Consider the following 24,771-nt stretch of genomic DNA (forward strand, 5'->3'; position numbering starts at 1 on the left):
CTGCATGCCACTGCGCTGACAGTTTAGAGAAAACACTTCATTCTTCCTAACAAAAACCTCTCACACTAGAATTCAGGGTTTTCCCCGGGCACCTGCCCAGTTGCCTGAAGTCACGGGTGGCTACTAGTACTGCTGTTTCCACCGGCTTGTATTTGTTTAGTGTTTTCAAAAATAAACACCCTGGGGCTTCCCTGGTGGAGCAGTGGTTAAGAATCCGCCTGCCAATGCAGGGGACATGGGTTCGATCCCTGGTCCGGGAAGATGCCACATGCCACGGAGCAACTAAGCTCGTGCGCCGCAACTACTGAGCCTGCGCTCTAGAGCCCAAGAGCCACAACTACTGAGCCCAAGTGCCATAACTACTGCAGCCTGCACGCCTAGAGCCCATGCTCTGCAACGAGAAGCCACCACAATGGAAAGTACGCACACAGCAACAAAGAGCAGCCCCTGCTCACCGCAACTAAAGAAAGGCCTCACGCAGCAATGAAGACCCAACGCACCCAAATATAAATAAATAAACTTATAAAAATAAATAAATAAATTTAAAAAACACCCTTTTCACATTGTCTGTATAAATGTATACATAATTTTACACTGAGTGACCCTCACAACAATTCAGGGAGAGAGGGCATGAGCGGTCCTGTTGCTTGTATTTCATGGAGCAGCCAGTAAGCTGGGCCCCCCCCACGGTTAGATCCCCGACCTGTGCATCTCTGAGGCTGCCATTTCCTCCACAGCTTGACAACCGCACTTATTCTGTACACAACTAAAACAACTGGCACCAAGGAAATCAGTGAGAACTCTGGGCACACCAATATATAAATAATGACAATTTTTAAAGAATGTTTTAAAATACCGGTCCATCTGGAAAATGTAGCAAAAGAAAGCGTTTTGCTTATATAAATGTTATAAACCAGTACTTGTGACAGTTGTAAGTGAATCAATCTCCAGGTCCAGTGTAGTGACATTAAATTGTTCTTCATAACAAGCAGGTTTAGCTGAGTCGACAGACTGCTCCGTCTGCCAGTTTACCTCATATTCCTAACTTTTAAAAACAGAAATATAGATTATCTTCTATCACCTTAAAAAAAAAACATAACAACTCTAATGGAATAATTTTCTTCTATTTCAAAAAATTCAAGAGAAGATGTGCGGACGACCATTCCCAAGTCACATGGTTAACAGAACTAAGGGCTGACTCGGGTGACGACGCAGTTTTGCATTAAAAATCCCTAAATACTCCTCCTCAGATCAGACCTACTGAAAGCACAGACAATAAAGTTTCTGTGCAGAAAGGATGCAGTTTCTCTATCTTGTGAATGTTTCAAAGACAACACAAAATATTTCACATTTTACTTGAGAGAGGTTGGCTTTTCATTTTACCATGAGTGATCCTGATTTATTAGAGTCATCCCATCAGTAGCGAACCAGACAGGCTAACGGTTGTTTTGTATAAGATATTCAGACAATGACAGCATTGCCACCATAAATAAAGCCCTTTGGCCTCCCTCTCATAAATTACAGATACTGCTCATAAATCTCTGTGATATTCTAATCAGCCCCAAGATGCAGGGATGCAACTGTCTTTTCTTTGTAATGCAGCTATTCCCCCATCACACTCAACGTGGGTAAATGCTTTTTATTACCAAATTTAGTTCAAGCACATTTAATGAGATTGATAAAATTATGATCCGACGCCATTGGAGTAAAATGATTCAGCCAGCCTCAGAGCTACTTGCATTCATAACCTAGTGCAGCTTTCAGTGTGCCATTAATGTCTGCATCACTGGCTGGGGAAGGGCACAGCTAGTCTTAGTTCTGGTGCATGGGAAGCAGAAGAACAAGCTGCTTTGGCTTCGGTAAATAAGGAGCATAAAGCGGGGAAACCCAGGGCACCGTGCTGACTTCAATGCATTCCATGCCGTCTAACTTCAACAAGCATTCCCTGTGAGGAAATGCTTCCACAAGGGCTGGGTTGAGATCCTGGAATTCTTAAAGGTAAACATTCTTTTCAAATGAATGTTTTTACCTCAGAGCTTAGCTGAATGATTAGCATGATTAGCTATGAGTTACTTGGAATAAGAGTAGGTAGATGGATAGAGTTTTGAAGTAAACTTCTAGGGTGTAACTTACAGGCTCAGCCGAGAGACATCAGCATTTCAGAGGCACAGGCTTAAAAAGTCAGGAGACTTTAGAACTCCTGGTTCCTTCTCCTCCAAGACTCTTGACTGAACCTAGACTCTCGTAACACGTATCTTCCCAGCATCCTGGGATTGCCAGATTGCTTATTCTTGTGATGACTACCTTTTCCACTTGTGAAGTTTCCAAGCCCTTATGAGATAGGACATATTTTTCTGCCCTGGGCTCCTTGTCATTTTGCTTCTGTGGTCAGACAATAAATATACCCTATCAGAGTCAGATCACGGGACACTGAAATAGCGAATGAAGCCTAAACACCAGCCGTGAAACCTCATTTCAACAAGACCCATATTGAAGTAACCTCATCCACTTAGTGATACTAAGTGGCAAATACTGTTCAGAATTTTTTTGCAAATTCTATAATCCAGGTTCCGTAAGAAATCTATTTCTAAAATTACATAATATGGCTGATTTTATAATTACACAAAATGAGTCTAAACCAAGCCCTGGAAAGGATGAAAACAGTACTTCCAATCCGAGTGTCTGTGTGTCTGTAGAAAGAGAATGAGAGAGGGAATCCCACAGTGATCTTGCCTTTCTGACTTGGGGGCATTTTCGGAACTAACTTCACTGCAAGTAGCTTTAGTTCATTACGTCTTCGTTCAAACTAATAATAAATGGTCTTCCAAGGGGTCTTAAAGAGGAGGGGCCCCCACGCAGCTCTTGTCCCCAGAGACCATGGCCCTGCACTGGGCAGCTGTCAGGTGCTTGGCAAGAAGAATAAACAAGGAAAAGAGGGAGAGAAAATTAAATAACGTCAGACCACGTCACAGAGAGTCTCACTCACTCATTCATCCTTTCAGTCCACAAATCTTTATAAAGTTCCACCCATGAACCAAAGTTACCCTTGAGCAGCTTATGTTTGTTAGAGATTAAACGTGGAGAGAGATAACTCATACAGGCCTGTGCTTAGGGGCCATAGAGAACCTCAGTACCACAAACCCTGTATTTACCGTTCTTCAAGTGTTCTGTTCAAACTTTACTTTCTCATATTTATCGGGGAGCCAAGGGGAGCCCTCAGTTCACAATTCTAACTAAAATACAAAAAGCTGGACGAACTCGTGTTCAATCTTTGGAAGTGAAATAAAATAAAAGAGATGGAAAGATTATATAGTTGGCCCTGAAAATAATGGGCCAAAAACTCATCTGAAATGACAGACTCTGGGTCCTTTAAATAGCTTAACTCCCCCAAAGCACTACAATCCCCAAAGACGTAAAAAGTTTGCACAATTGTGATCTACAGCCTTAAAACACTTTGTCCCCATAGGACGTACGACAGTGAGGTTTGTCACCATCTTATGCTCCCAGAAAGCGGGAGCAGCACAAGCCCGCCCTGCAAAGTGATGCCTCGGACGGCCAGGAGGTGGACCCGGCTGGCGCTCACCAAGCCACTCACCGCTTCGTGGGGGTCGTGTGGCACCCGGAATCCATGAACACCTGACCCTGAGGTGCTCCGTTCCCCGGGCACAGGAGCAGATCTCAGCAGGCTGAGGACAGGGTTGGATGGTGCGGAGGGGCACTTCCCCCTGGGTCACCCGCCCTTCTTGCCGGCTGAGGAATTAAACCACCCTTTGGCCTAGGCTGTATTTTCATAGCTGATCACAGCCTTGGAAGACAGAGGCAAGTGTCTCACATCTCACACTTATTTTTGAGCTTTAATATATACTTTCAGAAATGCATTTGTAGTTTGCACGATGACTATGCATTTAGATCGGGGTGGCCTGGCCTTCCTTCGTCAGCTTTGCTAACATCTTAACTGAAATCTCTTGTCAATGCACAGTATAGGCAAGAAGGACCCTTAACAGCAGCTGCACGTGCAGGACACAGTGGTCAAGCGCCACGGGGCCAGCGGCAGAGGGCCTGACTCTGGCATGGGCCTCCCTGCAGCCCTGGGTGGTCACTCACGCCTCTGGTCAGTAGCTCCTACCTACGGGATGGCAATAGTAACAGTGCTTCGAGCTTGTTACAGGGACTCAAAGATGGAACCCATGTGAAACACTCTGCACAGTGCCTGGCACAGAGAGAAACTCAACAATGCTGGTGCATAATTGGTCTCATAACACTGTAGTTTAACAATATGATTTACGATTAAATGACTCCGGTCTAGGTGTTAAATGAAAAGAATAACCTGAACTATACCATGAAAATAGAAACAGTTAATAAAGAAACATAAGTACTGTAAGGCCATTTTTTGAGGGACTAAGGGGATAAATATATATCCCCAACATTTTTATAATATTATAATACAAACACACATATATGCAAGCACATATAAAAATATGTATGTGTCTAATTTACTTATATATGTATGCACATGTACATGTGTATTATATATGATTATATGTATAAATATATTACACGTAGATGAGTACAGACATACATATGTGTAAATAGATAATTTATGTGTAATCTTAGATGTTCTATGATTGGGCTATTTACAGGTTATATAAAGCTATTTCATATTATTTTAACTTGCTCCTTCTTTCCTGAAATGTATACACATTGCAGTTAATCACTTAAAAGTACTCATGGAGCCCAGGGCATAGTAGGTCCTTAATAAATTATTAACGACAAACTTGCTTCTCTAATAGCTTTAACTGAAAAAGAAAAAAGCCTCTACATATTGGGATTTCAATGTTGATTTTGTTTGTTGTTGGAAGGTAATCTTAATGGTTTTGTTTTCTCCTGAATGCAGAGGACGTGATACATATCTACTCATCATTTGTCCAACTAGTAGACATGGGACATTTGTACCAATAACTCTCCCTTGCTTTATTACGGCTCTATTATGGCTCATATCTTCAATGATCCAAATCCAGTCTCAGTAAATAATTAAAATGAAAAGAAATGAGGCTCACACATCTGCCTTGGAGATTTGTACGACTGTGGACCGTATTCAAACTGAAACAGTTATTTATTACAACCTTCATTTTAGTAAACCCGAGGGTGAAATGAGCTAAGTTTATTTACCATTTACATTTACTACTTATCAAAGCTGAAGTGTTTCTTATCTCTTGAGGTTCAGTGTACTGATCTACATATTATTCAGTTGGTAACGAAACTTATGAAACTGTCATACCAACATAGGAATTGGCCTTTCGGAAATATATATCTCAGAAGTTAATAGTAACCAAATTTTTTGACTCAGAGGTAAAATTTTATGCTTACTCGGCTCAATTTCTTTAATTTAAATTAAGTGAAAAAAACAACTCCCCCTGAAAAAATTAAATGGATTTTTCCAGGCTTTGAACACCAGGGAAGTTTAAGGAACTGTCCATTACTTCCTTTTATAAAGTCTAATAAACAATGGGGAAAATATTTGAAAGTTTGAGATGATACTCAGAAAATTTAAGGTCGATTTCCCATTTTATTATAAATGTTATGTTTTCCTGTCCTACTGAACAAGTAGCAGTCAGTATCAAAAAAGGTTTTAAAATGCAAATTGATTTTTCCCATTTAAGAATCATTTAACTGAACATACTATATATTTCTCAGCCTGGGAACCTCATTCGTATGTAAAAAGCAATTGTGTTATTTAATTTTTTTCACTATAACTTTAAAGCTGTTGTACATCTAGATGTGCATTTAAAACAGAAAAAAATCAAATATATGTATAAATTAAGCCACCTTACGTGCTATAATATTATGCTTTATTTAAACATGAAGTAGTTCTCTTAATTGATGTAATATTTGCCTTTGAACTGCCAAAGGACTCTCATTCCTGATTTTTCCAGAAAATTTTAGACATAAATATACGTTGTCTTTGAAATCATTTGGTTCTGCTACGATCCTCAAACAAAAGGTGACTCCCTCCCCTACCATCAGCTATTGAATACTTTTTGGAATGAATTACATGCTAGATTAAAGGCGCACCTTTTTTTTTCTGTCTCTGGTCTCGGTTTTATAACATATAAGACTTACAAATCATGAGAGAAATCAATTCCAAGAGGCAGAACAGCACAGAGATCAGGAACAGAGCTCCCTGCTCAGGTTTCCTGGAACCAAATCCTGACTTGGCGACTCTGTCTGTCAGTCTGGCCACCTTAACCCATCTCCTCCTGGTTTGCATCTAAGTGATGTGATACCAAAACTGCATTCCTCATAAGGATTAAATGGGTTAATTTGTGTAAGGCTTTGGGAATCCAGCCTGGAAGATATAGGGGTCCAAGACTAGTCTTACGTGAGCTACCATCCATGTGGTGTGAGCACCTAAACGTCTAATAGTCATCAGACTCATCCACCAGCTGGGTCACGTTCCCAGGTGGACTCTCCATAATATCTGCCTTTTGGAGAAGTGAGTTCAAAATAAAGAGTTTGCGAATTTTATCTTAATCACCATGAGAACTCTAGGGAGGATTTAGGCAGCGAAGTGTCACGTTGTGATTTTCATATGCTTAAAGATGAGTCGGCTGCTGTGAGAGGAGATTGTGGGGGTCATTTCATGGGTGTGGGTGGAGGTGACTTGGCGTGCACGGAAGTGACCTGAGTGGGCAGATGTGCTTCCTGGGTGGAGGTGATGGGACTCGATGTAATGAATGTGGGACGGGAGGAGGAGAGGCAGTGAGGAGGGGCTGAGGGAGTGTCCAGACTGCTGTCCTGAGCTCCATCTCCCGCCCCTGCATGTGGGTAGCCCAGAGCATCCTCAGACGCACAGCCTGGCTTCTGCTCCTGTTCTCTCTTCTGTGTTCTCTTTTGCCACAATCTCTGGGCGTTTCTCAGGACTGTGGGGACTCTCGTATAGTCTCTCCTTACACTAACCCCACTTACCATGAGATCTATTTAATCCTGAAACTACCTCTTTGTGGCCAGTGGAATGCACAGCCTTGGCTCACCACAGCGCAGCACATCCCTAGGCAGGTCCTGGCAACGTCACAACCACTGTGCTTTCGTGACGCCCAAAGCATCAGTACCGAGCCAAACGATCACTGCACGGCTTTACCGGTGGCAGCAGGGGACCTCCAACAGGGCCCTTCGACTATTACCAAACACTTCTCCAGATGCTTTTATGACATGACCAATCAAATGTATTTGGTTGCAAATTGTGAATTTTGTATATCTCAGTTACTTACTTTGTATTAAGTCAGTAAGATGAAGAAAACAATACCTTCTCCAGAGGATTACTGTTATCATTGAATGATGTAACACAGACAAATGTTTAGAGTTACCGTTCAGAAAGGTGGTTCTGATTATCGCTATCATCCCACCAGAACAAGCTCAGTCTCTGTGGCAGCGCCGTCTCCTCCATAAAGACTGACCCGGGGCTTCCCTGGTGGTGCAGTGGTTGAGAGTCCACCTGCCGATGCAGGGGACACGGGTTCGTGCCACGGTCCGGGAAGATCCCACATGCCGCGGAGCGGCTGGGCCCGTGAGCCATGGCCGCTGAGCCTGCGCGTCCAGAGCCTGTGCTCCGCAACGGGAGAGGCCACAACAGTGAGAGGCCCGCGTACCGCACACACACACAAAAAAAAACCTGACCCCAGTCCAGGCACACTCGTTACTTCCCCTGTGTCTGTCACCTCTCCCCACAGTGTTTACATCAGGCCATCCGTCTAAGGCCCCGTGCAGATAAGCAGGCGGACGTCCTGGCAGAGCGGGGACGAGTTAGGGCGTGTGCAGGCCTCCCCCTAAGAGCAACTCCCTGGTTGCCCTGTGCCCAGAGGAGAGCCCTCACACACTTTACTGGTAGGATCCAAGACAGGTTGTCTGCTTCCCTCTCTCCGAAACTCTGCTTCTCTCTTTCTCTATCCTCAAATCAGGACTTAAAAAGCTATGCTGTGCTTCTTTTTTCTCACAATTGTCATGTAGTTAACCCTTGTGTTGAATTTCTATGACGCCAATCCACTTATTGGCCGATGTAAACCACCTGCTTTGGAATTCTGGAGACCAGGCTCCAGATGGCAAATAAGCATATGAAAAGATGCTCCAAATCAAATGTCACTAGGGAAATGCAAACTAAAACAAGGAGACGCCACTACACACCTATTAGATGGGCCAAAATCCAGAGCACTGACAACATCAAATGCTGGCGAGGGTGCAGAGCAATGGGAACTCTCATCACTGCTGGCAGGGATGCAGAGGTGGGAATACAGCTACTTTGGAAGTCAGTTGGGCAGTTTCTCACAAAACTAAACACACTCTTATCATATAATCCAGCAACCATGCTCCTTGGTATTTACCCAAAGGATTTGAAAACTTATGTCCACAAAAACCTATACACGGATGTTTATAGCAGCTTTATTCATAATTGCCAAAACTTAGAAGCAACCAAGATGTCACTCAGCAAGTAAATGGATACAAACGGTGGTTCATCTGACAATGGAATATTATTCAGCTAAAAAGGAATGAGCTATCAGGCCATGAAAAGACATGACAAAACCTTAAATGCATATTACTAAGTGAAAGAAGCCAATCCGAAAAGGCTACTGTGTGATTCTAACTATATGACAGTCTGGAAAAGGCAAAACTATAGAGACAGTAAAAAGATTAGTGGTTGCCAGGAGTTGAGGGGTAGGGATTGTCTCAACAGTGCCTTACTGACTCTCAGGAATGCAATAATTATTTGCAAAAAAGAAAAAAACAGGTTAAAATGACGGCAAGGAAAATAAAACGTACGGAGGAAAGTCGATTATTTTTTGTAAACATTTATATGTTCATACCTAAAATGTTCAAATAATTTTAACATGACCAAAACACTATACACAAAAACGTCAATATATTAATATTATAATAGAAGCCCATGAGCTCTATTTTGCAAATATCTTAAGAGCAAAAATATTGTATATGTAGAAATACTATGTAGTTTTCAATTTTTAGAAACTAAGCAGTTAGATTATTTCCAATTTGAGGCAGTTTTGTAGAGCAGCAATGAAACTCTTGGTATAAATTGTGTGTGTGGGCATGTATATGTATGTGTGTGTGTGTGTGTGTGTGTGTGTGTGTGTGAACTTTTGTTCTTTTTGGCTTTGTGTTATGGACTTATTATTTTTTAAGATGAGTTTGAGAATGAACCCAAACTTTTGACCCTTTTAAGAATATTATTACATACTGTAAATAGCATTCCAGAAAACCTACCCCACTTCACAAATCAGTGATATATTTATTGAGCATCAGTGTGTTATGCAGAACAGGTGATAAAAAAATAGACTGGGCATTGCCTTGAACCTCACGGAACTTACAGTGAGATGGGAGATGCAGAGGAAGCTCGTGTTGAATTACGTTTTAATGTTCTGTGTAGAGTGCTTAATTTCTCAATATCCTCTTGATTGCACCCCTCCAAAGTGAAAACGGCAGCACAGTCAGGATTTGCTGTGTAAATTTCATGGTCTAGGTGCTGACGGAACCAACATGATTCCATATGACTCACCTTCAAGACTGCAGAGCTTATGGTAAATGGTCAGAGTGGCTGATATGGAATAAACTGGCGTTAACATGACCACACTGCCAGAGACGAGCCCTCACACGCTGTGGGAGAGGATCTCGCACTTTGGAGCCTAGAGTTCTCACCAGTGCATTCCGTTCCTCTTTAAATCTGCAAAGTCGGGCATGAGCGTTAGAACACTTACCTTTACACGTTGGGGGCTTCCCCTTGTTACTCCACAATCCATCTTCTTGACACACAGCTGTAGCCTGTTGACCGGCGTCCAGCTTAAAGCCCTCGTTACACTCATAGGTCACTTTACTATCCAACGTGAACTCATTCCCCGTGAATGAGCCGTTTCCTGGGGACTCCGGGATTCCACAGGACACAGCTGAAAAGAAATGAAGGAAGCACAGGGTTATTCTGACAGATTATGAAATTTTCCTCTTTTCTTTTTCTATTTTTCATCTCAAAGATGTATAAAAACTGTTAGATATTTGCATTTCTCACGTGTGTCATAAGTATGCACATTTCCAAAGTTGTAAGGGTCTTAAGAGTGAATGGGAAACGGGTCAAAATACAGTATCTTTAAATTTATTATTCTAGAAGGTATGTCTGATAGCTCTCACGCAGTTTAATCACATGGACACGCCTTATTATATGGCCGTGGTCAAGAGAACAGTGTGATGCATTCTACTTTATTTAATACTAGAAAGAAAGCATAGAATAATATCTCTACCATCACAAATGTATCACCATATTGATCTCTTGGTTTCGAGACTTCATAGGAATCAGAGTAAAGAATGGCCCACCTCAGGTCTCAAAAACCTCCCCCAGCTTAAGTCTTCCCACCCACCAACTCACCAAAGACTCATTTTCCTTAAAGCACCAGGAAATTCTGTTAAACGGCAAATATTACCTTAGCTAAGAGCATCAAAGCATCCATTGTCATAAAATGTATTAGTTATAAACTATCTGTCAGAAAACAGGTCTGCAGAACTAAGGAATTAAGGGGAGATCTTAGAACAGAAGGCTCAGTCCTACAGAGATACGCAGGCTAGCTTTTACGTGAAAAGGTCAGGCAAGAAAGGGGTGTGAATGAAAAAGAAATTTTTAAAAACTAGTAAGATGGAGGGAGAGGTCAATATGAGCACTTCCTTCTTAAATTTGCTAGCTCTGATCCAGACTTATCTGCTACGAGATAAACAAACAAACAAAAACAATTCTCAAATTAAATAAGTTACAGTAAGGAACACAGAGTAATGCAAGGGGATAAGAAGGAATTCCCAACAACACACCCAATTCAGGCGCTCTTGTCAAAGGGAAGCTCTGCAATCACTAAATTAAGGATCTTCTTTCACTCAATCAAAACCTAAGATATTATGGATTTTAAGTCATCATGGGTTTTAAATTTAGATTATTTAAAGATTTTCCCACAGATTACAATGAGAATATACACACAGTATGATAAACCTGGAAGGAGTGGTTGAAAGAGTTTACATAAAAATACAATTTACAGGTAAGGAAGAGAAAGATAAAATGACTTGCCTGGGTTAGCACAGCTACTTTGTTTAAAACCTGGGGCCGGGGACTTCCCTGGTGGTGCAGTGGTTAAGAACCTGCCTGCCAATGCAGGGGAAATGGGTTTAAGCCCTGCTCCAGGAAGATCCCACATGCCGTGGAGCAACTAAGCCCATGCACCACAACTACTGAGCCTATGCTCTAGAGCCCACGAGCCACAACTACTGAGCCCGCACACCTAGAGCCCGCGCTCCGCCACAAGAGAAGCCACCATAATGAGAAGCCGGTGCACTGCAACGAAGAGTAGCCCCCGCTCGCCGCAACTAGAGAAAGCCCGAGTGCAGCAAAGAAGACCCAATGCAGCCAAAAATAGATAAGTAAATAAATTTATAAAAAACAACAGCAACAAGAAAAAGTAACACCTAGGGCTGGAGAACGGACCTGATTCCCAAGTGAGACCACCTTCTGCTCTACAGGAGCCCAGGCCACCTGTGGTTCAGTGTCAGTTTTTTGGTTCTTGTCTTTGTTATTTTTTCTTTATCAAAATCTTCAATGAATGCAATGGGAAATTATCAGAGGAGTAAAAGAAAATGTAGTGCTGATAAAAATCAAACTTCTGGGAAGAGCCAAGCTCTAAAATTTCTCTTGTGCTTAAATTTATGATCAGCTATTTCAACCACCTGAAATATACATTTTGTGTGTGTGTGTGTGTGTGTGTGTGTGTGTGAGAGAGAGAGAGAGAGAGAAGCATAATAAAAATTTGCAAATGGAAAACAAAAAAACATAGACATATGGACATCATTTTGGACAAAGTATTGAAAATAATTGAATTATAACCTTTGGCTTTCCAAAGCCGCTGCTTTGCCAAGGCAATGTATCAATGTGAAGGCTGCTAAGTATTTTGCAAAATATTCAGCTCAAATTAATGAATGTAATAAATGTCCTTTACGATCAAGATCTCAGAGTATTGCCTGCCAATGTCTTGTCTCCTCACCATTTTCTCTGAGATTTCGCTCTAATAATCATTTGTTCATTCTCACAAACCTTAATTTCTCTGCCACTCACTGAAGCATGCCCAGCGTCCTGCTTCCTTACAATTCTCATCTGGGGAGAACACCGAATGAAATGACATTTCTCTGGCAGGTTAAATGGGAAAGATGACATTCATTCTACAAGCACACAGGAAACCCTACCTTGAAAGGATTCAGACCCAGGAGGCCAAAACAGAACAGCTTTATAACTACTTCTGTTAAATCTGGAAGCTTATTTCACAAGTGAACCCTGATTCCCAGGACTTAAGAAGGTCCCACTTCATGTTGTCTGATCAACAACTGGGAATCTTTTTTGGTCTCGAGCTGTAGGTTTTAGACCCTAGAGTGTCCTAACATCAGGCTATGTGGCACAGCTCAAAACAGAGGCTGGCACTCTATTAAAAATGGAATTCTTACACTTCTGATTCAATGAAGAATAGATGGAACAATTCTCATAGACTTATAAATTCAGGCTTATGGGATGAAGGCAGTTTTTTGCTAAAATCCGGTATTCATTCATCTATTCATTCATCCAGAAATTCCGCATGATAACTATTACATGGCAGATATTCCTTAGATAATTTTTTAACGTCAGTTAGCTAAATGTATACAACTTTCAAGACCTGGAGAATTTTCTTACTTTTGGCATAGCTGAAGGGAGTAAAGTTTCTTGTGTTTCTGTTTGTTTTGTTTTTTATTGTACTAACATAGCTTTATATTGTCTGACAACCCAGACCAACGATCACATCCTCATATCATGAAATTTACCTTCTGTTTGAGAGCACAGGTTTTAAAGTCAGACATCTGACTCAGCTCTAGCCTCTGGCATTCGCCAGCTCCATGACCTGAGTTACTTAAGGACTCATTTCACTGCTCTCAGGCTAATAATACTCACCCCAAAGGTAACTGTGGCGACTGCATGAAGTCATGTGTACAACACCATTAGCACTGTACTGACACCATGTAGGCACTCAGTAAACGACAGAATATTAACTTTATGTGCACGCATCTATACACACAATTTTTACTTATTTCTTTTGTAAATAAAGATATGAATTGCAAGGAACAACTCCTTTTAATACATTTGTTAAAAGAGAGCACAATGTAAATCAGAAGGAAGCTGGTTTATTTCTATTACATATCTCATGAGAGAGTTGTCATTTTGGTTTCAAATAAATGGAAGACACTCCAATTTCCATCGTTGCAGCCTCCTTTAATAGTGCAAAATCCATGTGGGATTTTTTCTTTTCATACTTAAGGCCATAAAAGGAGCAATTTTTCTTCTCTCTGCAAGTTTAAAACACTTCTCTTATTGTTTCCTACTTCTTTCAAATACTTGTTCTCCGAAACTTACAATGGCTCCTTCTTTCTGCTGCTCCTCAGAGGCTCCAACACCTCACCATTTGCTTTGCTTTTCTTTTTTCTTTTTTTTTTTGTTTCCCCTTCAAAAAGCTCAGTGATTCCTGGGCTTGAACTATGGCCTTAGACTTGTGATTCTCATATCTTGACATCCATGTTATCACCAGCTGCCTACTGAATTTCCACTTGGGCTCTGCCCATGCCTCAAGCCAGATTTGTGCATATCCTAGGTTGGTAGCTGTCCCTCACACAGCTGTCCTGACAGACTGCCTCAGTAAACTGCTCTGCCAGTAATTCAGTAAGTCGAGCAAGATCCCTTTTTTTCTTTTTTTTTTTTGCGGTACGTGGGCCTCTCACTGTTGTGGTCTCTCCCGTTGTGGAGCACAGGCTCCGGATGCGCAGGCTCAGCGGCCATGGCTCACGGGCCCAGCCGCTCCACGGCATGTGGGATCTTCCCGGACCGGGGCACGAAACCGCGTCCCCTGCAGGCGGACTCTCAACCACTGCGCCACCAGGGAAGCCCTAGCGAGATCCTTTGATTCAGCAGGAAGTAGGAGGGTTCTTTTCTCCTACTGCTCTCATGTGGTTGACTGACAATCATTGTCTGAATATTTAAAAGTTTACTTCACACTCTCTTTTTTCTCATTTCCCATTACCAGTATCCTAGTTCGCATCCCCATTACCTCAAAATGGTCTATCTTTCTGTTATCTGGACCCCACTTGGGGGGCTAGGGCAAACCCAGAGGAAGGCCACCCATAACAGTATAAAACAGGGAAGAGAATGAGTGTCCTGAAGCAGGGTTTCCTGTGGCCTGGTTAAGGTAAGAGGCATGGTAGGTAATAAGGTCTGAAATGGGGCATCCAGGAGGTAATCCAATAGGTACCCAGATCATAATCAAAAAGACAGAGCCCAACATCAAATATGACAGGAGCATCGCCACGTATGAAGGACCGCTGATCAGCTCTGGAGCTGGAGGGATGGACAGCAGATGAAATGCACGGTAGGGAAGAGGATGTGGTGAGAGGTGCAGAAGGGGATCTGAGCTGCAAGAAAAAACCGCAACCCTCTCTCACACTCTGCCTCAGGTGCATGGAAGGAAAAAGCCAGTTTCCCAAATGGTGACCTGTGAATTGCTGAGGGGTCTTAAGTATACACTGCAAGCATATGAGAGTTTCTGATTAAGACTTATATGTATATATGTGTGCCTTTATATATGTATGTGCACATATAGTCAAAAATTATGAGAATATTCTAGATTGTCTAGATTACTATCTATAATTGGGTTCTACTATATATCAGGGCCTGCATTTGCTCTTGTATTTATAATCATGTTGGAGCCAAGTAATTTGTTATAATCTAAGGAGAAAAATACCAGAGGCAGATAATATAGAAATCATGGGCCTGCTTCTAGTGAAAGCCAAATGACTTCACAGCAGGTAATAAAAATATAAGCTATATAGTTGTTCATATGGTGAAAATGATAAAAAGGTTGATTCTTAATATATGTATGTATGTATATATATATATATATATATATATATATATGGATATGGATATATGTACATACACACAAACACTACAGAGTAGTATCCATTAGTAACATATCACTTTTCAAGTAATAATTGAGTTTAAGAAAAACATTATCAGGCTTCCCTGGTGGCTCAGTGGTTAAGAATCTGCCTGTAAATGCAGGGGACACGGGTTTCAGTCCTGGTCGGGGAAGATCCCACATGCTGTGGAGCAACTAAGCCGGTGCACCACAACTACTGAGCCTGCGCTCTAGAGCCTGCGAGCCACAACTACTGAGCCCGTGTGCCACACCTACTGAAGCCCATGCGCCTAGAGCCCGTGCTCCGCAACAAGAGAAGCCACTGCAATGAGAAGCCCGTGAACCGCAACGAAGAGTAGCCCCTGCTCGCCGCAACTAGAGAAAGCCCGCGTGCAGCAACAAAGACTCAATGCAGCCAAAAATAAATAAATAAATAAAAATTAAAAAAAAAAATTATCCTCCAACTGGTTAAATTATTTTCTAACTTGAATTTTATAGGTTTTATATGCATTTAATTTTCAAGTACAAATGCATAAGCATAATATATTTGTGTATGTTTAATAACAGTATAATAACTCAATTCAAAACTAGGCACATGAAAATATTTTATAAAATACTGATTTAAAAGATCCATAAATGATGTGGGCTTGTATTGTATATGTACATATATCTATGTATGTATGTGTAAGCAGATGTACATATGTATATACAATCATGTATGAAACAATATCTACATCTTACTTTACATAGGACTTACAGTTTATATATCATTTTCACACCATGCTTTTTCATTCATTGTTCACCACAAGCCTATTAAATAAGAGACCTTATTCTATTTTCTTACTGATAAAGATACAGATGCTAGATTTTTTTTATGATTTGTCCCAAGTCTAACACTCACTAACTCAAAGACTGAGGTCTCAAACCCATGTCTGCTGAATTTAGATAGAACCTTCTATTGCATTTCAATAGATTCCTAGACCATTATAATTGTCTATTTTCAATTTTATACCTGCCAGATTAGCCTTCATTAATGTTTTCATAACTTCATGCTCATTTTAAAACTATACAGTAGTTTCCTATTTCCTATAACATTAAACTTAAACTACTGTTTTTGGCTTTCAAGGCCAACCAAAATCTCCTTCTGAGTCCCCATAATTCTCCACTCCCCCCAAAACTGAGCTGTGTGTGGCCAGCTGACCCTAAGAACCCACTCCCCCTGGCTGGCTCACCCTCACTTCCTCACCTTAGTATTTTGGTGTCTTTCCAACAAATGCCCTCCCTCGTCTGTGCCTATTTAAGCCCAAGATAGCAGACTGGTTTCATTCCGTGTGTCTTACTCTGATTGGTAGTATTACTGGGTGGAAGAGTTTTTTGTCGTTTTTTTTTTTTAAACTTAGCAAGTATTTATCTGAAGTAAACTCCTGCTTCCCAGAGACATGGGAATGCAGTTTCTGCAGCTGTCTGTGTAAGTATTACCTTGGGCACAGCCTTCCTAAAATTACTATAACTTTGAAATAAATACCAATAGGGCTTCAACAGTGCCTTCTGGTGTCCATGGCATCAGATTATCACCAAGACGCCTCTTCTTGGGTGGATGTTCAACATATACACATATTTTGTGATGGTAACATTTCACTATCGACTTTCTTGAAACAGAAAATTACAGCTTTGTTTTCCAGAAATACGCACTTTTTTGGTACTAACTGCTGTCAAGGGGGTTAATTGTCAAATAAAAGTACTAAAATTAAACATGAAATATATGGTTGTGGATTTACCGTGCAGTAAATCCCAAACCTCTAGCAAGAGCATTTATACCAGTGTTTCTTACACTTTAAAGTATGTATGAATCCCAGGGATGTTGATAACATGAATATTCTGAATCCACAGGTCTGGGATGCGGTTTGAGGCTGCTTCTCTAACGAGCTGTATGGTCTCAGAGGATGAAGGGTTCAGACCATCCTAAATGCTCCCTGGAAGGCTGCTAAGCCTTCCAGTCGGAATGCACTTGGTTTTTATCATCAAGCACCTTCCCTGACAGGGAGGTGCTGTGCTGGGTATGGAAACACCCGAGGAAAGATGGATGTGTTGTGGATGGTTTTCTTCCCGCTTACCCTGCAGCTGGCTGAGAATTCTGTCCCCATTTAAATGAGACTCTGGCAGATCTGCAAGTGCAAGAGAAGGCCTGCTAAGCCTATGGGAGCCCATTTTAAAGCAGCCACTAATAACAACGACCAAGAATAACAGTAACAGTTCGTTAAGATGGAAAGTAAAGAGAAAAATACAAAGCAGCCTAAGAAGCCAGCACACCAGACACAGAGAAATGCTGTCCTTGATAAATAAGATACATATTCCCTCAAATAGGAAGCTTTGCTTTTATTACAAGGAGATCCTTGCACTTCCCCCCAAGCTGCTCTCTACACTGACACATGCTTTTAAAGCAAAACCTGGGGACATTCTCTGTTAACAATTTATGAAAAATGATCTTTGGATCAGTAGTTCTTGAGTTTCAGCCCCAAATCTGTAACCTATGATCTGTGTGACCCAGAGCATATACTTTAAAAATCTTTGATCCTCAATTTCCTCATTTGTATTAAAGAAGGGCAAACTCAAAGTACTTTTTGAGAAATTTAAAATCTACAAAGTGCTTTGCTCTGTAAATAAAGTTCATTACCATATGAAAATGGACTCACCCATAATTTGAACATGACCATATCCATCCACTCATTCATTCATTTTATCTACTCTGCCAATCTCTGTCTTATAACTGGTGCATTGAGACCACTTACATTTATTGTAATTATTAATATGTTAAGACTTATGTCTGCCATTTTATTTTTTTGTTTCTGTTTTCTTTTCCTGCCTTCCTGTGAGTTACTTGAGCAGTTTTTGAACTTCATTTTGGTTTACCTACAGTAGTTATTTTTTGGCATATCTCTTTGTATAGCTTTTTTCAGTCATTGTTCCAGGTATTGACTATATGTACACAACTTCTCAAGTCTATTATTGTCGATATCTTACCAGTTTGAGGGATGTGTAGAAATCTTACATTCTTTTATATCCCTTTATCCACCCCTATTAATAATATCTTTTAATTATGTTTTTCTGTATACATTGAGAACTACATTAGGTAATGTTATAATTTTTGCTGCTGTTGTCAAACACAATTTAAAACACTCAAAAAGAAAATGAGGGCTTCCCTGGTGGCACAGTGGTTGAGAGTCCGCCTGCTGATGCAGGGGACGTGGGTTCATGCCCCAGTCCGGGAAGATCCCACATGCTGCAGAGCGGCTAGGCCCGTGAGCCATGGCCGCTGAGCCTGCATTTCTGGAGCCTGTGCTCCACAACGGGAGAGGCTACGACAGTGAGAGGCCCACGTACCGCAAAAAAAAAAAAAAGAAAAAAAGAAAATGAAAGTCAATTGTATTTACCCATACTTTTGCTCTTTTATGTTCTTTTTTCTTTCCTGATGCTCTAAGTTTATTATATTTTTTGTTGTTTTGTGTTTAGAGAATTTCTTTTAGGATTGCTTCTAACGTAGGTCTACTGGCAACAAATTCTCTTAGTTTTTCAGCATTTGGTAATGTCTGGATTTCCTCTTCATTCCTGAAGGGTATTTTTGCTAACTATAGAATTCTGGACTGATTGTTCTTTCCTTTCAGCACTTGAAGAATATTGTTTTATTTCCTTTTGACCACCACATTTTTGATGGGAAATCTACTGTAAGTTAGATCTTATTTTCCTATAGGTAATCCATTGTTTCTGTCTGGATACTTTCAAGATTTGTTTTCTTGCCTTTAGTTTTCCGAAGTTTGACTATCTTGTGCCTTGGTATGCATTCCTTTGAGTTTCTGGTATTTGGGATTCACTTAACTTTTTGAACCTGTTAGGTCCACATATTTTGCCAAATTTGGGAAGTTCTCAGCCATTTTTCCTCAATTTTTTTTCAGGCTCTCCTGCTTTCTCCCTTCCTTCTGGTACTCTGATGACACAAATGTTAGGTCTTTTGTTTTAGTCTCACATTCTCTGAAGTTCTTTTTTTCCTTTCTTTTTGTTTCCAAGTATATTTTCTCTTTGTTGTTCAAAGTGTAATTTTTATTTTTCTATCTTCAAATTCACTGGTACTTTCCCCTGTCTTCTTCATTCAGCTCTTGAGTCCACCTACCAAGCTTTTAATTTCAGTTGTATTTTTTAGTTCTACTCATTCCATTTGGTTTCTCTTCATATCTTCTATTTCTTTGCTGAGACTTTCTATTTTCTAGTTGTTTCTGACGGCTCACAACTTCTCATGGAAGCATGTCTATGAAGCCTGCTTTAAAATCTTGGCCAGAGAGTTCTAGCATCTGTGTCATCTGGCATTGGCTTCCATTGTCTCATCTATTTAGTTTGTTATCTTCCACTTTCTTGGTATGGTAGGTGATTTTGCATTAGCACCTGGACATTTGGGGTATTACATTATAAGGCTCTGGCTCTTATTTAAATCTTGTGTTTTGCTAGACCCTGCTTGACGTTGCTCCAGTTGGTGAAGGGAGCTTCAACCTCCTTCCTGCCAGGTAGCAGTGATAGTCCAGGAGGGTGGGATCCTTGCTGGGCAGGGTGGGAATTCAGACTCTCCTCCAGGTCAACATCACTACCTCCCTGCCTGTGAGAGGGAGGAGGTGCCTCTGCAGGGCTCCCCATGTGACCTCACTGACCTGGTAGAGGGATGGCCTTGCTACAGCTGAGGAGTGGAAATATTTCTGTGCATCCTCTCCAATGTGCATCCTCTCCAATGTGCATCCTCTGATACCACCCAGTCAGCAGGGGGAGGGGCAGCTCATCCCCACCAGGTGGGGTTGGAGCCCAGTTTCCCAAGTAGTATCACTGACTGCCCAGCAGGGATGAAGCCACAGCCCTTCACTCAGCCTCCACAGACACCACCCATTGGGAAAGGTGGGGGCATCACAGACAGCCTGGGGGGCTCTCCGCTCACTCTTTGCAGTGGTGGGGGGTCCAGTTTATGGCCACAGTTTCCTCTGTGGGGTTTGGATGGAGAAAAATCATTACTGACAAAACATTTTCTGCCTTGTCTGACTGCCCTTTCCTGGTCTTTTGGCAGGAAGAGCAGGCTTTTATTGGGGATTTTGGTCTGTTTCCATTGGTGTTTCAAGGACTGTCTTCTCCAGCATCCATTCAGGAACACTTGAGGTAGAAAAGAGAACCCAGGGAACTCACCACTGAGTCATTCTTTTGGTTCTGAGGTGCCTAAGCCATTCTACCACCACCTCTCCACCTTTCAGAGTTTTCATATATATATTTTATATGATGTCCAGGGATATTTGTTGTACTTAGGAGGTGAAATAGAGAAAAGTATATCTATTCCATGTTCATAGACGTGAAAGTCAGAACCTCCTTTAAGAAATGATTCTGAGGCTGAACAAGAAAGGGTTCTGTGATAGATTGGTAATGTCTGCCATAGCAAAGAATTTTAGAATTTGTCACCATGTACCCTGTAATAGATGAACATTTGCCATCTATTCCACTTATATGTGCACATCTTACCTGAGTGGTGCCCACGTCACTAATGGTATAAAATCCTTATAGGACAGAACATGTCATAAATCTTTTCACCCTTCCCACTGTCTTAAATATCACAGTGCTTAATAAATACTTTATTTCTAGGAAATGGAAAAAATTGTTTCATAAAAGTTTAAAGTTTTTAAAAAATTATCATGACACAATTTCAGTATTTACTTAGATTTGTTTTAAGTAAATTTTGATTTACTTAGGTCATAATTTGAACAACAAAGGGTAAGGAAACCTTTCACCTTAAGCTTATTAAGTTTAAATATTATATTTTAATTTTGAATATTTTAATTGACCATATTATTTTGATGAAAATTATAAATCTAAAATTTATGGTCTGGAACTCTATCTGAAATTCTATGTAGTTATTTTTAAGAAATGCCATCCTTGATGCATTTAAATTAAAATTAACCCAAATTTCAGAATGGTTTCTAATGAGACAAAGGTAAGCAAAAAGGACATCTTCCAAATTATTGATTGCAAGCACATTGATTCCATTCCACATGTGATCATTTTCCAACCCCTTCAATTTCATGTAAACTGAGAAGCAAGATCTAATCCTACTTGACGTACATTATGTAAAGCAAAAATTGACTATTTTTCTCATAATCATGTCTATGAAATTGTGTTTGGTATTGTGTCTAACACAATCTACATGCATTTTCTCAGTTAATCTTCTTGGTTCTCCAGTCAGATAAGATTATTGCAGAAAAAGGAAAGTATGACTCAAAGAATTTGCCTAAGTTCACATAATTAATAAATGGTGGAACCAAATTCAAATCCTAATATGAATGTATCACAACCAATATACTATCTACAACTGCAGCTCGTTGGGGTAGAAAGCTTTTGAAGTACTTTCCAAGCTTAGAATCTTTTGATTCCATTCAATCATGTTCAAGAAAAAACATTATTGATATTGTCTTTTGGAAAGTACCCAATGGGAGAAAAAAAAAGGATTTATTTACTATGATTTAGCAAGAAAATCAACAGCATGATACTGAGGAAAGAGAGTTAACTTGCTCATGATAAAATATATAGATCCTGTGAAATTTGTAGGACTGTATTTTAAATAAGTCTTTCTTTAGAACCATTAATATAGCTACTTATAAAAGAGCTATGTTTAGGTGAAGAATTATCCTGCAGTTTCTACATGTTTTCCTACATATCAGGAAAGTAAATTTGTATGCATGCTCTGATAACACATAATTATTCAGCCATATATTCAGAGAGTTATATCTACACAATTATAAAGCAAACTTAATTTGGCTGAAGTTCTAAATGAACTCAGCCATGCTTTGTGATGGGTTTTAGGTTATGGCAAATGGTCATTTTGTTCATGACACAGCATATACGACATTGCATCTCTTCCTAAGAAGAAATACCCTCCAATTTGATCATCTTTAACTTTATCTACCTTGAGCATTACTGCACTGCAGTGTGACCGATAAGGTAGAAATAATTACTCAATATATTCTGCATGCTGATGAGATGACAGAGCTTTTGGAGAAACGGACTTTAGAATCAGTTCCCTTTATAGAACATTTAGGATAATTTTCACTTTGGGCAAACAGCTCTACAGAAACAATCTCATATTGTTCATTGGGACCCTTTGGGACATATCTAAGAGATATTTTGCACATCCTGCCAATCAAAAAACAAGTACAATTTGTTACTTTATTCACTTGACAGATTTTTATGATCAACTATGTGCCAGGCCCCATGCTGTGCATGGTGTGAAGGATGGTGGTTAAACCAACCTTGTCCTTTCCCTCTTGAACCTTATAGTCAACCAGGGAGGGAGTCATGAGACAAATAAGTTCCCAAATATATAATTATATTGTAAAAACTGTAACTAGTGTCACGAAGGTTCAGAACAAGGTGCTGAAACAAAGGGGAAAATAAGGATCGCTATTTAAATTAAGGCAGAAGGGCCCAGGAAAGTTCTCCCTACTGAAGCACCAGCCCTCAGGCCAGTGGTCCTGACTAGCACCATTCTTCAGAGGATGAAGCCAGGTGAGGCAAAAAAATGCAGGTGAAATGCTGGGGAGTGGGGAAGGCTGGGTAGCGAACGGTTGGTCGGAAGGACAGTTGGGCGGGGGTCAGAGAACACGTTATTAGTGGTGAAGAGTTTGGACTCCACGCTGGGTCCTCCAGGACATCCTGCAAAGGATGAGCTGGGCACTGACACAAGCCCATTTGTGTTTCGGTCAGATCATCCTGACTACTGTCCCCAGGATGAGTTGAGAAGTGATCAGGGAAAGCCTCTTGGGTGCTCCATGAGGAGGACATAAAGAGGTGGATGGGCTCAGCACACACTCAGTGGCTAGGTTCAAGAGGACGTGGTGGTTGTAGGTAGGACTTCAGGTGGAAGCAAGAGAGGGAAGTGAATTAGCAGCTGGCTGGACTGAGGGCCCATTTTCTGAGACAGGATAAACCCCAGGAGAGCAGATTAGAGGGGGAAAAAGGAGTTGCCTTTTTGAGATCAGAAGGCACAATAAGTATTTTAGTTAGACCGTCGGTCCTGTGAGTCTGGGACACAGAGGAAAGGATGGCGGGGTGGGGTGGTAAGGGTAGAGCAAGAAGAATTTTTTGTATTTACTGCAGCCTTCCATAACGCACTCTCTGAATCTCCCAATGTTCAGCTCCAATACGAGACTACACAGCTAAGGCCATGAACTGAACAAAGTGTTGTATAATCTATTAACAACGTTTAAGGAATAAAACATTCCTAACATCCACTCAAAATTTCTTGTGAAAAGACTTGTCACTGTTTATTACTAATCCATAATTGATTAAAATATGTACCATGGAGCTAATTTGTTGGAAGATTAAAATATATCAGCACAGGGCTTCCCTGGTGGTGCAGTGGTTGAGAATCTGCCTGCCAATGCAGGGGACACGGGTTCGAGCCCTGGTCTGGGAAGATCCCACATGCCGCGGAGCAACTAGACCCGTGAGCCACAACTACTGAGCCTGCGCGTCTGGAGCCTGTGCTCTGCAACAAGAAAGGCCGCGGCAGTGAGAGGCCCGCGCACTGCGATGAAGAGTGGCCCCCGCTTGCCACAACTAGAGAAAGCCCTCACACAAAAACAAAGACCCAACACAGCAAAAATAAATAAATTAATTAATAAACTCCTACACCCAACATAAATATATATATATATATCAGCACATTATAGAGTTAGGCTCACTAAAAGAAAACAGAATTTGTGTCCTTAGACATTTGGGGAATTTATTTCTTCCCGGAAATGTCTTCACGAGCTCACATGTTAAGGTTCCACTTTAAAAGTTTTATTTAGAGTAAACAATTCAAATAATATCGTCTATTTGTTTCCTTTCCTATTATTTAGTTTGAATTATAAAATTATTACATAATTTGGGGAAGGCAAAACAATACTACTCTCATTTTACATATAATGGAGCTAAACTCTAAGTTAAGCAACATGAAGGTCCCCTGGGGGTGAGTGGAACGTGAAGCTGAAAAGGCAGATAAATGCCTCTCATCTCTTTTTGAAGAAGAGCCCATGAGTCTTCAACACAACCAGTTGGTTTGCTAATACAACTTTCAATTGGAATTTTTAAATTGACTCCTTTTGTTAAATTTGGAAAAGACAGGACTAGATTTCAGGTCACTTGGCATGTTGGTCCGTGTCCTTTCCAATCTGACATCCACAAAGATAAACACAAAGGAGGGGAAGATAAGGAAATATTTGATGGTTTATGATTTAATTATTAGTGATTCTTTTTTCTAAAATAAGAGTTTCCTGATAATAACTTAATTCTAACATAAATAGTGAAAAATATTCTTAAGATATACAGACAAAATACTTTTGTTTTTCCCCCTTTTGAGCAGGACCATAGTTACACAGTTGATATTTAATAGAGCAAATTGATCATTTAAAGTCATTATCTTCCTGACGGTCATAAGTATTCAGCATAACTGGCCAAGTCACGCTTTTCTTACGCATAAAAGAGATTCCGTAAGAGATTAAACCTGAGGTGGCATCTGTGTTATAGTGAAAGGCTCCCTGCAGATGCAAACCTGGAGTCATCCGTGTGAACACTGACACCAGTGGTTCTCATGGCCACGAATTCCTGCTCTGAAGTCCATTAAATTCCGCAAATATTTTAACAGTTGTCATCTTGGCTTAACCATTTTCATGTGTAAGATGAAGAAGCTGAACTACGT

General features: G+C 40.6%; 1 protein-coding gene across 1 annotated transcript in view; it reads right to left on the reverse strand.

Moving 5' to 3' along the window:
* CSMD1 (CUB and Sushi multiple domains 1) overlaps positions 1 to 24,771 on the reverse strand; it is a 1,429,265-nt gene that overhangs the window by 71,239 nt on the left and 1,333,255 nt on the right. The window contains exon 50 of the mRNA XM_029226263.1: positions 9,762 to 9,947. Within this exon, the coding sequence (XP_029082096.1) occupies positions 9,762 to 9,947 (186 nt within the window). The remainder of the gene's footprint in view (positions 1 to 9,761; positions 9,948 to 24,771) is intronic.

Source organism: Monodon monoceros, unplaced genomic scaffold (assembly GCF_005190385.1).
Source record: "Monodon monoceros isolate NGI ecotype Baffin Bay Population unplaced genomic scaffold, NGI_Narwhal_1 Super_Scaffold_17, whole genome shotgun sequence".
Taxonomy (NCBI): Eukaryota; Metazoa; Chordata; class Mammalia; order Artiodactyla; family Monodontidae; genus Monodon; species Monodon monoceros.